This window comes from Miscanthus floridulus, chromosome 4 (assembly GCF_019320115.1).
Source record: "Miscanthus floridulus cultivar M001 chromosome 4, ASM1932011v1, whole genome shotgun sequence".
Classification (NCBI taxonomy): Eukaryota; Viridiplantae; Streptophyta; class Magnoliopsida; order Poales; family Poaceae; genus Miscanthus; species Miscanthus floridulus.
In genome coordinates, this window is record NC_089583.1 from 79583284 (window position 1) to 79598228 (window position 14945).

General features: G+C 43.5%; 2 protein-coding genes across 3 annotated transcripts; both read right to left on the reverse strand.

Annotated features, from left to right (window-relative positions):
• On the reverse strand, positions 1-4568 carry LOC136551816 (WAT1-related protein At4g28040-like). Its single transcript, XM_066543357.1, has 4 exons — positions 4239-4568; positions 4075-4143; positions 3877-3963; positions 1-194 (listed from the first exon to the last, which is right to left on the reverse strand). The coding sequence occupies exons 1-4, from the start codon at positions 4436-4438 to the stop codon at positions 5-7; spliced, it is 546 nt and encodes a 181-aa protein (XP_066399454.1). The 5' UTR covers positions 4439-4568; the 3' UTR covers positions 1-4.
• A 1983-nt stretch (positions 4569-6551) lies between these two features.
• On the reverse strand, positions 6552-10143 carry LOC136551818 (WAT1-related protein At4g30420-like). Of its 2 annotated transcripts, XM_066543358.1 has the most exons (6): positions 9671-10138; positions 9455-9529; positions 9167-9283; positions 7235-7628; positions 6963-7114; positions 6552-6848 (listed from the first exon to the last, which is right to left on the reverse strand). In XM_066543358.1, the coding sequence occupies exons 1-6, from the start codon at positions 9841-9843 to the stop codon at positions 6644-6646; spliced, it is 1116 nt and encodes a 371-aa protein (XP_066399455.1). In that variant the 5' UTR covers positions 9844-10138; the 3' UTR covers positions 6552-6643. The 2 variants fall into 2 exon arrangements, with proteins under 2 accessions (XP_066399455.1, XP_066399456.1); XM_066543359.1 differs by lacking the exon at positions 9455-9529 and having other exon boundaries at positions 9671-10143.
• Positions 10144-14945: the final 4802 nt, after the last annotated feature.

Here is a 14945-nt window from a genome sequence, read left to right on the forward strand (position 1 = left end):
TGGCTCACAAACTAGATTTTAGAAAGATACATGTGTAGGTTCCACACTCCCTAACACGAAAATTTCCATCCCGTGCCGAGGGCACACGAGCAAGCCGGAAGGGTCCGCTCGATGGAGCTAGAGATCCATCTAGTTTCAACGTAGGGATGGTCGATCCTGCGCACTCCTCCCAAGACGTGTCAGTCAATTTGATCCTGCAATTGACAAGGAGAGAAAGTTTATCAGTAATTTAGGATGGAACGTGCCGGTGTTGCCGGACAGTCCCGAATGTGCGGCTCTGAGAGCCGATATGAAAGGAGATCGACTAAATAGTCGATTCCAGCATATTCATAAGAATAAATCAGTTAAAGCTCATGAGGTTGTGTAAGAAGAATCGGTTATCGTTCAGAATGAATATCATTATTTGGACAAATATCGGTCAATGGCAAAAAGATGTCAACAATGATTAAACTATGCTAAGCCAATGACTGCGAGTAACCGAACCCCTTTTACAAAAGAAACAACTCATCATCATTCAATCATTTAATAAAGATAAATCTAATGAACATATTAGATCTCATCTATCGCTATGACCAGTGGGGCATGAGGCAGAATCATGCAGGCCGTAAAAACAACAATAGACTCGACAACCCTAACTTATTACTAATATCAGTGGGGCATGAGGCAGAATCATGCAGGCCGTATACAATAATAAGATCATAGGGCTAACACATCTTTCAACCTATCCCTATTTCAACAATCTCGTGATGTGAACTGTTCGTGAAAGCGCTCGATATCGGCTAAAACAGCCGATTCAGGCATAGCACACAGTTAAGGTCATGCTCTCTCAGGAACAGATCTATCAAATAACGATCCCCACTCCACGGTGCTAACAGTGGGGTGTGAGGCAGAATCACACAGGCCGTGATAACGGGCCATGGAACAGTTTTCGCTAGCCAATAGATCTACTCAAGATCAGACATGCCTTAACCGCACGCTATGCCCGAACAAGATTGATCTAAAACAGCCGATAAAACATAACTCATCGTTTAAAGTGTAGATTAGTTCAGTTTAGATTAACAAACGATGGGTTAAACAAGATATAAGGCTGATCTAGATCAATCTCAATCGGACGAAGTGATATTGCTGTAATTAAATAAATAATGGAAGCAATAAGCGATATCGATAACTTAACGAATCTATCCGAAGGAACGCCACCCTTAGATAGAACAGATAACTTGACCTTAATCTAGTTCAAGCAGTGGAGGCCGACCGGATCGATGCAGCCTTACTTGAACTAGACAAGAATCGATAACTAACTTATACCAGAGTCGCAGTGGAGGTCGACCGGACCGATGCAGCCGTACGAATAAAAGTATAAGCAATGACGGTACTTACAGACAAGCAATGGAGGTCGACCGGATCGATGCAGCCGTACTTGCTGAAGAACTCGCCGAGATCTACTCTACTTCTACTCCTAAGGGGTGGCCAGAGCCAAAAAAAAAATTAAGTAACTTGTATTGAATTGATTTGTGTCTTTTACAATAGCCGGGATTTGATATTTATACCCGGAGCCTAAAAAACGAATCATACTCGAATATGACTCGGTACAATATTTGGTACGAAGAAAACATTCATATTTTAAGATAACTTAGACCATAATCTTTCTCCTTTTGTAGAGTCCGACATGTATCTTCCCGATGCCAATCATATCTCATTATCGTTATATGCTGACGTCATTTAAAGAGAACCGATCCCAGTATCGCATCCGAACCAGCTGATATCAATCATTATGCAATCGATTTCTTGATTGGCACATTCTTGGAAGCCTGCAAGTTCCTGCGCTCTTCTCCCAAATTTTATGCAAACAAAGAGCAATACTTCTCTAGGATGTATAACATAGTCATTATTCACATGTTATGGTGGAGAGTATCTTGAATCAAATGCTTCATGTCTTCTATCGAAGAGGTTAGTTGGGGACAAATTGACTACCTGACACAATCTAGTAGCCAAAATAATCAACATTCAGCTTTTCAATGAGAGAGATGTTTTTAACTAGGACCTGCATAATCACAGGCAATTATTAGTGCAGTCAATGTACTAGTATTTGATAAACCAAGGCACCCGTTTCACCAATGAGTTTATTGGGAAGTTGAAAATCCCTCTTAAGATAAAGATTTTCACGCGGTACACCCAACTACATATAATTTTAACAAAAGCGATTGAACTAGCATCTAAAAGTATTGTTTTTGTGATTGCGGTGAAACAATTAAACACCTCGTTTTTACCGACATTCAAAAGTGTTGTTTTTGTGATTGCAGTGAAACAATTAACCATCTAATTTTTGACTGTTAACAAGGTAATACTATTTGGATCATTGTGGGAGTTGTAGCTCTTATGTGGGAAATTCAGTGCTCAGGCACACTATTATTTTTTTAGATTTTTTTTGTAGGTTACTTTAAAGAGAACATATTGGCTGCGGTTTTAGGTGTTGCTGCCACGGACACAACAAAGATAGCCCATTTGGCAAACAAAACATTAGAAGTTGTCACTTTGGATATCTTCACCAATAATGGATGGCCAAGCAATTGTCATTGTTCGTTTGGCTTATAAGTCGTAATTTTTTAGCCAATGAATAATATTTTTCTCTCATAATAAATCAGCCAACACTACTTTCAGTCATGGCTTATCAGCCAAGCGAACAGGGCAAATAATAGACTTGGCTTATGATTTTCTTAAGTTTGTCTGTGCTTTTTTGCTTATTTTAATGATTCACAATTGAGTTGAAAATTGATTGTATGTAGCTACTGATGCTGGAACTATTCCTTAAACAACAATTTAGGAACAAGTAATTTTCCAATGGATATTAAAAAAAAAGGTTCCAAACTTCATCAACCACGATATTGGAACGATTGGAATATATGAAATAAGAAAAATATATAATTTCTTCTTCGTGATGAAAATGCAAGAAAAAAAACAAATTATAAGTTAGCCCATATATCTTGCTTTCTCTTATATTGAAAAATATAGACCCTTGACTTTTCTCTTCACTGCAAATTTGAGTATATATTAGACTGTCTTCAACAACCGTTACCCAAAATACAAGACACATTCCATGTTTGGGTAGCGTTATAGGCAAAGAATTAATACTCATTTTTTGTCTTCTCTAATAACAAGACCCAAAAGAAATCATTTCTGCAAATGAGTGTTCAGGAGAGATGATACTCAGATTTAGGTTATACCTCCCCTGACATCCAAAATGGGTCTTCCATATAGGTACTTTGTTGGAGTCTATAGGTATTCTGTTGGGAACCTATTTTGGATTTAGGTCTCCTGATGGGTCTCGTGTTGGAGACAACCTTATTGCAGTAAATTTGACAGTTTCTGTTTCCCTTTAGCAAATCAATCGACACATAAACAGAGCAACCTTCTTTCAAGTAAAGTGATTTATTTGTCTCAAGTAAGAAAAAATCTAGGACTGGAAGAAAGATGGGATCTCATGAAACATGTACAAATGGATGGGAAGGAACATTCAGGCATCAGGCATTTAGCTCTATTAGGTACTGACAAAGGTAGCTACAAGAGATCGAGACCAAACGGCACTGCAGACAGTGATCGGCTGATCGCAAAAGACAAAGAGACTATGCAATGAATGTGACGAGCTAGGTGACACGCCATCTCACGCCATCATGACTAATATAACAAGCAACTAGGCAGAACATTACCGCGCGCCTTGTGTTCGTTAGTGGCCTCTGGATCATTGGCAAGTCATTGTAAGTATCGGACAACTATCCCTAAAAAATAACCCATCGAACAATTTTTGTGCAAAAATACACATGGAACTACTGATACATAGTTAAAACTTATATACAAGCTGGCGTGTTTTCAGTTACTCACCCAACGGCTACTGCCATGACGAAGGTGGCCAGCGACGACGTCCCCAGGTGCAGCCCTTGGTAGCACAGGTTCTGATTCGCCGTAGCTCTGTTGCTCACAAGAAAAAGAAGGTGACAGTTGCCAAAAACAGAGGAAGCAAATTAAGTTCGAGGAGCAAGGTTTTGTTTAGAAATTAGCAAGAATTTATAGGTACCGTACCCAAACAAAGCCGCCAGAAACACCAAAGAGAGAGCTTTCATTCCCAGTCTCATCTCCTTCAGCCTCGCCCTATCCGTTCAGAAATTAAAAAATTACTGTACATCAGTGGTTGGGGGAAGAGAAAGAAGAACAGCATCACTGAACACTGGTCGATCAACTCGTACCGATTGGCGATGATGGCTACCGGGGCAAGGATGAGGGTGGCGACGGCCTGCCTGTAGACGACGAAGACCATGGGGCTCATGCCCCGCCCGAACGCTGCCTTGACCCACAGCGTCTTGGCCGCGAAGATGCACTGCGTCGCCACCATGGCCGCGCACGGCTTGTAGCCATCCGCACCCGCACGGTTGCCGCCGTCGGCCATGTTGGGCCTGGCACTGGAGTGTGTCTGTGTGTGCGCACGTGCGCTGGAGCCTGGAGACTGGAGAGAGAGAGGAGGTGGCCGTCGGAAGTCAGAACCAAAGGCTTTGAATGCGCCTGGAGCCTGGAGGTAGAGGGGATCAGGGGAGTCATAGTGAACGTTTGGCCCCGTACAGTGGGCGGATAGCCGTGCACCGCCCACCATTAAGACGTCTGGAAGGCTAGATGTATGGCATAAATTGTCAGATTCATCTCTAATCTTTAACTAGGCCCAACGGTCTAGTTGGGTTTTTGATCCGCGCCTTGATCGGGGGCGCCCAGCCCACTATGGCTGGAGGGCTCCTGTCACACTGCGCTATATATAGAGGTGGGGCCGGCAGCTCTGATTGCGAGGTTTACCGTGAGCCGAGCTCCCCACCGAAACCTAAACCCTAATCCCAATCAGAGAGGGACGCAGCCAGTGACGGAAAGCCACCAGCCGCGCTTCCTAGCTCCACCGACGTCGACGACTTCATTGACCTCTCTCCGAACGTTACTGCCCGTGTGCAGACTTCACCGACGAACGAGATGGCGGCTTATGGACTATCTCCCTCTGCGGTGTCAGGTTCGACACGTTCTTCTTCTATTCCTCTTTGTCTCTCTACTCTCGATATCGTATTCATAGTAAAGAGAACCCGCTAGATCTAACCCTAGATGATCTTTTCGATCTCAACACAAATAACTATCGTATGCGTCAGTAGTCTAAAAAATCAAATCCTCGTGGAAGCTCGTCTCCCCACACCGCCCTCATGCGACGCGGCTTCAGGTCACCATGCAGCCATCCGATCGTCCCAATCCGCTGCATGCCGCCTCAATCCCGTGCCACTGCCCACTCCGACGAGCCACCGTCGCCCTCCCCGCGGCGCCCCCATCACCCCGGTGCCTCCGTCTCCTGCGGGGAGGAGTCCTTCGCATGAGGTACGCTGCCAACTGCCCCACCGACTGCACCTACCGCCGGACCCGATCGCCGACGCCTCGCCCTCTACCTCCAAGCTCCATGCGTGTGCTCGGTGAGTGCAGCGGCACCTCCATCCCCCGCCGTGTCGTCGTTCTCCGTCCTTCGTCGCGCCTAGGCCAGGCAACAAGGAGAGGGGGCGTCACTGGCCAAGCCTAGGCGCGGCGTAGGCGCAACTGGCCGCTGCCAGGCCTCATCACCATCCTCGATTGCTGGCTAGCCGGAATTGGCCGTCCCCTGCTCTGCGCTGCGTCGTACGGAAGAAGGTTGAAAAACGCATGTTACAAGCGTCTGTTTCAAGTTTTTCAAATGTTTCAGAGGTATGTTGCAAGTGTTTCATACGGATATAGCAAAAGTCGATCGGGATGTTGCACATATTGCAATGGTTGTACACGTATGTTGCAAGCTCCTGTTCTCAATGTTTCATCTGTTTTTTCCCACATATGTTGCAAGTGTGTTTATCTGGATGTTGCATATGTTTTCACACATAATGCAAATGTTTTATCTGGATGTTGCGTATGTTTACAATGGTTTCAAGTGTTTTTACAAGTATTTTCAGACGCATATTTTAAATGTTTCATTTGCTTCTAGACGTATGTTGCAATTGTTGCATCTAGATGTTTTAAAACTAGATCGAGTCGGGGCGGTCCCCACTGGGTGAGCGGGCCCCACGTGTTTGCGGGCGGGTGCAGCAGGTGAGACGTGGGTCGGTAGGTGTAGAACTCACGGCAAGAGGTAGACGCACGAGTGTCCAGACGGGAGGCTAGCGTCCGGACGCTGGGTACGCCATCTTCCAAAGTTGGTTTAATATATGGGCCTGGTTATGTCCATCTCATTCTATTGGCACAATCTTTGCGTCTTGGACCTGGCCCGATGAGACCTTTTTTTAGGACTGTGAAGCGGCGGCATGTGGGCCATGTAGTCGCAGCAGGCCCAGACCCGGCCAGCCCACAAGCTAGAGAGTTGGAGAATGGAGACGACGGCGAGCGGACCGGAGACCGGACTGGAGTTGGAGACGACGACGTTGGACGCCTGGACGGGGACGCCGCGTCGGCGGCGGCGGGGGTTTGCCGCGTTGATTAACAAAATCGTACGGATAATACGCATCGGCAGCACGGAGATCAAGCCAAACTCGACCAGCCGACCATTTGAAACTGCTATTGTACATGACAAAAATGGGACGGCACTGAGCATAACGAACACTGATGAGCAAAATCACTTCTCCGTTGGATCGCCGCCCGCCAGGAGGGGCTCGGCGATGCCATCGCCGACGTCGACCGTCGAGTCCGACCGCGCTGACGTCTTCTCCAAATCATCCGAGTGCTGCTCTGGCTCCATCCCGCCGCACCTCTTGCCGTCGCCCGCTTTGCCCCAAAGCACCACGTACAGCCCCGCGATGACGGCGATCGCGCCCAGCAAGCTGATCGATCATCGGTCAGCCACAAAAGATCGATGTCATGTCTCGTCAAAAACTCACAACTCCAAGCAGCGTCACCGTACGAATTGAACCTTGCATCACATTACGATTACGAACCTGCCGACGTGCAGCTCTTCCCGGAGGACGGCGGCGGCGAACACGGTGGTGATCACGGTGCAGAGCGGGTTGAACATGGCGGAGTAGAGCGGGCCCCTCACCGAGATGCTCCACGACTGCAGGTAGAACGTGACGCCTGACCCGAACACCCCCTGCATTGCATCGCCACGGCATCGATCACCTCCAAGGTTCCTCCTCTCCGACGGCAGAGGAAGCAATATAACACGAGTCACGGCGACGGATCATGGATGCATCATATCGTTGACAGTTACCGAGAAGAGGCAGCAGGAGAGATCGAAGAGCGAGTGGATCCTCCAGGCGCCCGGGTCCGGCAGGAGGAAGGCGACGAGCAGCGCGGACTGCAGCGTGGACAGGAGGCACATCCACGCCGACAGCGCCAGCGGGTCCACGTACGACTTGCAGATGGGCACCTGCAGGATGAGCCAGAGCGACCAGCAGGAGCTGCTGCCCACCAGGAAGAGCGCGCCCGTCACCCACCTGCTGCCGCCTGCCGCCGGCGAGTACTGGAGGAGGAGAGCGTGCAGGTCGCCCAGCAGCAGCTTCGGGCCCTTGAAGAAGGCCATGGCCATGGCGCCGCTTACGCAGACGGCCGTGCCCAAGATCTTGGCCAGGCTCCTCGGCCTCCTCACGTCCACCCTCTCTAGCCTGTTGTTGATTGAGGGAATCAGATGGATGGAGGCATGAGCAGATGCTACCGCGGTACCCAGATGAGAGGCGTCAAAAAAATATGGACGGAGGCATCACATCACACGACAGTATCAGCAAATTCACATTCTGTACTACGTAACTAAGTGGCGAAGCCAGCTCAAAACTAACCTGTGCACTCTCTATCAAATATCAAGGAATCTATACAATTACAAAGAAAATATATGGAAAAGATGAGGTAGACATCAGTAATTTTTGGTTTTACCGTGGTGCACGGGCACCAGGAAAAGCGGCTTAACTCTTGCCCATTCACGAGGGTACCGTAACAGATCTAATGGAAGACGATCAATAATGGAACGACTGGCATATTCTGGAAGCTAGAGGACGTCACGAAAAAGTGCATGAACCTTCTAATCATTTTGTCTTATTACTTAAAACTATATAGCAAGGCGGTACATGAGAAGGTATATGTGTTCTGCATGAACAGGAACATTCTGAATGCTGACAAAGAGTCAGACTGTCAGAATAAGTCTGTATGACCTGGATCTTGATTCTTTTGGAACAGAAAATTCATAGAAACCCAACGAGGCAACCCGTCGCTTGTTATGCCCGAGCCCCAGCCCTGAATTTGATTCTGTTTCGCATAAAAAAGAGATGTATGTATTAGCCAATCTGTAATTCGGTGTTCACAACTTCTCAAATGCTTCCTTTTGAGATCATGTAAGTTTATTGTCGATTCATGGGATTCATGTGGCCACCGTGCCCCCTGGTTCCGAGCAGCGGCGGAGCGTGGCATCAAACAAAGGAGGGGCTAATTCATCTTGCCTCTAACTTCTGGCTACTACAGTCTACCTATGTTCTTAGTTAAATATTTTTCTTCTCTCTATCGCATGAAACAATGAATGCATTCACAGGAATAACAGTGGAGCATAGTCAAGCAAGGGGGGCCGATGCCCAGTTTGGCCTCCACGAGGCTCCGCCACGGATTCCGAGGTTGCACGTATTAATATTTATGATATATAATTGGTATCATTGGAAAGATCTTTGAATTTAGTTTTTTAATAAATTTATTTAAAGATACAAATGTTGCACGTATTTTTTATAAATCAAGTCAAACTTGTGGCACGGAAACCAAAAGCGACAGATAATTTAAGACAGAGAGAGTATATAACTATAATACTTCCTCTAGCCCAATTCCATCTTCTAAATTACACTTTGAACATTTAACTTTCCTATATTAGTATTATTTTTTATTATTAGATAGTGAATTTCATTACAGATCTAATAGTATCAAGTTTGTATTACAATAAGTAAAAGCTGTTAGTCAAATTATTGTTAAAGAATTATAATGTTTGATTTTCGGTCTACACAAAACGCCTTATAAATTGTACCGCAGGTGAATGAGGTGGCGCGTTGGTCCAGGACACCCAACTAATTCAGTACTATGCCATATTATTAGAAGACAGTGGAGCAGAGAAACAGTGCTCCACTAATTTGCTGATGAAACGGGTTCTCCCTTCTCTGTCAGAGGTACTCACCCGACTGATGCAGCCATGACGAAGGTGATGGCGGGTATCAAGTTGGTCATGGCCGTTGCCATCGACGACGAGCCCAGATTCACCCCTTGGTAGTACAAACACTGGTTCACTGTTGCCCTGTCGCATGCATAGAGCAAAACTTGATGGCAGAACTAACTCACAAATAAGAATCTGAAGAGGTTTCCCTCTAATTAAGCTGTAGGTAAACCAAAACAATATTGATGTGAATCGGCGATACGGGCTTCTTCTGTGACCGATCTTCCGTGCGTTAGTATTGTCATTGCATACCCGACAAGAGACGCGACGAAGACCAAGGAGAAGCCTGTCAATCCAAGGCGGCCCATCATCTCCTTCATCTTCCTCCTGCATGCAGCAGATCACGGAGCCATGACGGGCGGCAACATGAACCAGGTGACGAGAGATCATCCAGCTGGCGCGCGTATTGAATTTCTATGCGATCGAATGATATATCGAAGTTGTCAAGATACCAGGAACGACATGCACCTGTTGGCCGCGATGACGACGGGGACGAGCACAATGGTGGCAACGGCCTGCCTGTAGACGACGAAGACCAGGGGGCTCATGCCGCCGGTGAACGCTGCCTTGGACCACAGCGCCAGAGCCGCGTAGATGCACTGCGTCACCACCATGGCCGCACACGGTTTGTACTCCTCCATGGCGTCTGCAGTTGCTGCAGACTTGCAGAGCCTGCCGCCGGTTGTTTTGGCTTACTACTGGCTCGATCTCGCACGCAACTCAAATGCACGAGGTAGGCAGGCAGCAGCTCATATATAGCTAGGCGATGGAGTAGTAGCAGACTGGCACACGGTAGAGAGGGAGACCAGAGTGGTTGTTACTACTCCTACCGCCCTACGTACGTGGTATAGGAGACTAGGTGTAGTAGCTCGCACCTCGCAGGCACCTTCATCTGCATGTGCTCCTCACAGGGCACCGTTGGACGTGTCTGCTGTCATGAGCATCGGTGGCTAGTGGCTACATGGTTCTACATGTGCTCATATGGTAGCTAGCTATAGCAGACTTATGGAAGAAATTCGAAGGTTATATGGTGTTCACGCTTCACAGAATCACAGTACCCTATTTAGGGACCTCGACCAGAACATTAGTACAAGTATCTTTCCAAAAAAACCCTGTCAATGTCGACTCAGGTCTTTCAAATTCATACTTATAAATAGTACACTAATAACTAGGACCTAGTTTTCGAAATCAACACTGATGTTTCAAATTACATGTTGTATTAGCTTTGTTCTAATAATAAGTTAAATATTGTTATCTTTGACCATGAAATTCCAAGAAATTCATATAGCTCCACAATAATGTGAATTATATATTATGAAATTATGTCTCATAGTGAATCTAAAAAATATAAATCATATGTTGTTAACCTATACAGCTTTTTAAAATTGATAAAAATAGAAACAATGTTTAACCGAGGGCAAACTAATACGACATGTAATTTAAGAGTAGTATACTAATAATTAGGATCGGTTAAAGCAAAAGTGGTAAAAAAATGTGACCACATAAATTATTTTGTGGGACTGACAATGGGTGGGACGTTTTCCATGTCAACATAGCCACCTACATGGCTTTTCACCAAATATGTTTCTAGAAAGTTTTTATCAATAATTTGGATATCTATAGGTGGCGATCTAGTCTTAGAATTGAATGTCACTAGAATATGCTCAAATTTTTTTCTTAAGTTGTGTGGCTATCACTTAGTGAGAGGCTGGGAGGTTGTTCCAAGGCCACGTATCAACTCGATGTGCTGATCTTGGGATGAAATAAAATCTTTCTTTTCCAAAAAAAAAATTATTCGGATATCTAAATTGTTTCAAATGGAGAAGTTATATGGACAGTCAAGTAGACAACACTCTCCTAAAACTAAAAGTTGACCTTGTTATGAAAACAATAAAAAATTCAAAGCTTTTATAAGTTCTCTTGAATTAAAAACCTTCAGTTAAATGTGTACCAAACCCTCTCAAACTATCCTCATATATGATTTTTTAAAGTTATGCGTGGCATACGTAGGCCATTGTAATGGATATCTAACACCACTATATATTAGCCTCTTATATCCAACCTAATTATTTAGATATTACATGACAAAATTCTTGGATATTTCAACTCAAACACGGACAGTTCACTTATAACTCAACACTCTCTCATGTGCAAGCTTCCTCAAGATTTAACATAGAAATATGATCTAAGCTCAAGACATTTGATCATGATACCATATTGAGTTTCATGCACAGTATATACTTCAATGATGTATATATATTGTTCCTTTTGGTGTCAATAAGAGGGTGTTTGGTCTGCGATCACACCCCGCCACGCCGCAGATGCGGCGAGCCACAAAAGACGGAGCCTCCGTTTGGTTGGCGAGTGAAACGAGGCTGCCACAGAAACATAGAGAACAAATCCTGCCACATACTGTGGCGCCAGAAAACATCACTGCAACTACGGCAGCCACAACCTACCGCACTCTGGACGTGGCGGACAGTGGCATGTATCGAAACACGCTCTAACTCATGGTGGTGATGTTGGCTACTATATTCAATATATTATCGGTTCCTCATTATTTTTTCTCTATTATTTCTCAACCAAGCAGCGGCATATGGACAGGGTTGTTTGTGGTAAATCCGACATTGGTATGGATCAAGCGCCTCAGGCAACATTGGATGACATCTTGGTAGATTGGACCAACAGTGATGGCTTGTGGGTGGTTGTGGTGTGGAATCATGGATGCATGGTGCTAGTGGTCTAGTGGGGTGTCACATAAAGTAGGACAATCATGCAAGTGACAGGGTTCATAGGGTAGTGATAGTGATGCAGCAAGAAGGCAACTGGCAATTCGTATGGTCACCACAGAGGCTTATAGAGTCAAACGCCTAATGCTGTTTCTGCAGGGTGAAGGCAAGTCTAAGAGCATCTCCATTTTTTTAAAAAAGTCACCCTCTAAATTTGTATTTGAGAGTCATTATAATAAAAAAGATCATTTATATCTTTCCATCCTCCAATAATTTCTCTATATATTGTAAAATACTTTTGAGAGCCAGCTCCGCTCTATATCTTTGACGAGCGAGAAACCAAGAATAGCGGATGGGAATATTTAAAGATCAGATCTAGTTGAAGAGCCTTTTTTCAACAAAATCTCTATTTCTATGAAATATCAATATGCATGAAAGGATATAAAAAGACTCCTGGAGTTGTTCTGATAGCCCCAAGGTTTCTTTGGAACTACAATTGTTTGTGGAGATAGATGTGTATATGACGATAACCATTCATATGTAGGCTTGTATGGAGTGAAGCTAGACTAACGGTGTTCTGATCTCCTCGTATATAAGTCAAATCAAAGCTTGTTGATGATAGGCCCTAATAAGTCTTGGGCAGTAATAAAGTTATTTCACAAAACAATCACCGATGGTAATATATGGCATATATCAGTGGTCAAAATCATGTTTCGGGTACCATATCAACATCTGAAACGAATCTCTTCTGTAATTAGAAATAAGAAAGTGGCAGGGGGATGGGCACATTTGCTAACACCGTATGTAAACCAATTTCCCTTTCCTGGGGGCCGGCGGAGAAGCTGCGACAGCGATTGCGAGGAGCCAGATCGATCGAGTGTTCCAGAAAGCCTAACAATGCTATAACTAGAAAAACTGGCACGGCGTTGCCGTGCCCCCACCTGAATAGGCCAGTTCCATCGTTGCAGAACTTCATATACTTGCAGAACAACAAAGGACTGTGCTGCTTAGCGAAATCGTGCATAGATACATGTACAACAAAAGAGATGCAAAATAATGCATGGTGATTTTATACAGCAAGCAACTGTTGCCATCCGGAGATTACTCTTTCTTCTACTGCTATGTATCTGATTTTGACATTGCAGCTGCTATTAAGATAAAGTCAAATGACTGAACCAAAAGAGTGTAGATAGTGCTGATACTCTAGAATATGTTTTTTACTTTATTACCTAGTTCCTTCGATGCTTGCCTTGTCCTGTGATCGGGTTAGCTTTTGTCTGAAGAGTAGCGTCATTATCATATTTTTATACTCATTATAATATCTTGGTGCAATCTCTATAACTCAAGAGATATATGTAGATTATAGATTACAGCCCGATGAGGCAAAGGATCAAGACACTGAAGCAAATCTGCACTACATTATTATAACAAGCTGTTCGGCTAGATTTGTTGTGAGAGGAAAATACTATTCCGTGGCTGATAAGTTCAAGCGAACATGGTGTTAGTCTGAGAATTTAGTTGTTATACTGCAATTAGTATCGCATAGCTAAAACATATAGTAACATTATATAAATAACGAGCTGGTAGGCAGAATTGTGCTCCAACAAAGGCTTGAAATTAGGCACGTTGTGTTTAGCAAGGTAAAATCAGAGTGACTTGGTATGATTGTCATGTTCGAGAGAAAAAAACTTTGTATGATTGTGCTAGGATTTTCAGTAATCTCATGTGTTTAGATAATATAAGGTAAATGCATATTGAAACATGAACATTTTATTTAGGGAGAGTTTCACAGAAGCCTTTACTTTGGTAGACTGTATCGGTCAACTGAAGTTGCTTCACCTTCATAGTCTTTTAAAACTATAGGGTCACTTTAAAGTGACAGACAATGGAGGTAGTAGCAGATTGTACACTTATGGATCATCATCATATGAACTGCACATGATTCTGGCCTTGTTAATACAGAGAGAGTAGGAATTTCTTGGTAATAGCCAACAATATAAATTGCAGAGGAGGTAGCCGCTTGTATGCCTAAAAATGGACACAACTCTACGTTAAATTTAATAAAAAAATATTAGATTGGATGTTTGTTTTACCAAACGAGGTTATCTATTTTCTTTCAAATTTGGAGGTATCACTTAAATTCATATATTCATTCTTCTTATTACAAAAGATATGCAACTATGTTTCTTCTTAGAGACTATTATACCGCAAAGCAACACAAAAGAAACTTCTTGAAGTACAAGGAAAATTACAATTTTCTTTACGACGAATGAACAAATAAAGTAAATATTTTGCAAAATTATTGTAGTTATCTCTGTTTTAAATTAGAGCTTCGGGCTTCTATTAAAATATGGTAAACATTTACGCTGTAAATATGGGAAAGGAGAGTATAAAATTTCCTTTATTTTGAGCTGAAACTTTCATCCCAATTACTGGAAATTTTCATAAATACTTATATGGAAAGATTAGTTCTATGATGTAGTTATAAAGCTAAGCTATTCTTCTCACATACTCATAAACTTTTAATATGCTGCTCACATAATTTCCTTGACTTATTTTTTAATATGATGTTTAGACCTCATGATGTTGGCTTATCTCTTTATATGATGCTTAAACCTCAACATACATCATGCTGTATTATCTCTTAGATAAATTTCTCCAATTAGCTGTAGGATAATACAACAATGATTTTTTTCAGTTAACTTTGTCCAGTTCAGGTTGACACAACAATGATTTTTCACAATCTTATGGATGCTAACTCAAGATATCTTTATTATTATGTATAATGGGGACGATTCATGTTTGTGTGATGTAAAATGGGATAAGAAAACTTACCGATCAAGCATATTGTTTATCCCATTGACAACACGTCAATGAAAATTAATTTCTTGTTCTGCTCTGATTCAATGTTGTTTCTGTTGAGGGCAGCACTCGACGCAACTGCAGATTGACTGGAGCAATCTCCACCCAAATTCACTCTGTTCGCTTATACTGATGCTTATGCTGAAATATTG

Coding starts and splice junctions, on each gene's coding strand:
- LOC136551816 (XM_066543357.1), bottom strand. CDS start 4,438: ATGGCCGACGGCGGCAACCGTGCGGGTGCGGATGGCTACAAGCCGTGC. Junction 3,964..4,074: donor TTTCTGGCGGCTTTGTTTGG/GTACGGTACCTA, acceptor TGTGAGCAACAG/AGCTACGGCGAATCAGAACC. Junction 195..3,876: donor GTCATGGCAGTAGCCGTTGG/GTGAGTAACTGA, acceptor TGTCAATTGCAG/GATCAAATTGACTGACACGT.
- LOC136551818 (XM_066543358.1), bottom strand. CDS start 9,843: ATGGAGGAGTACAAACCGTGTGCGGCCATGGTGGTGACGCAGTGCATC. Junction 9,284..9,454: donor TTCGTCGCGTCTCTTGTCGG/GTATGCAATGAC, acceptor TGCATGCGACAG/GGCAACAGTGAACCAGTGTT. Junction 7,115..7,234: donor TCTCCTGCTGCCTCTTCTCG/GTAACTGTCAAC, acceptor GATGCAATGCAG/GGGGTGTTCGGGTCAGGCGT.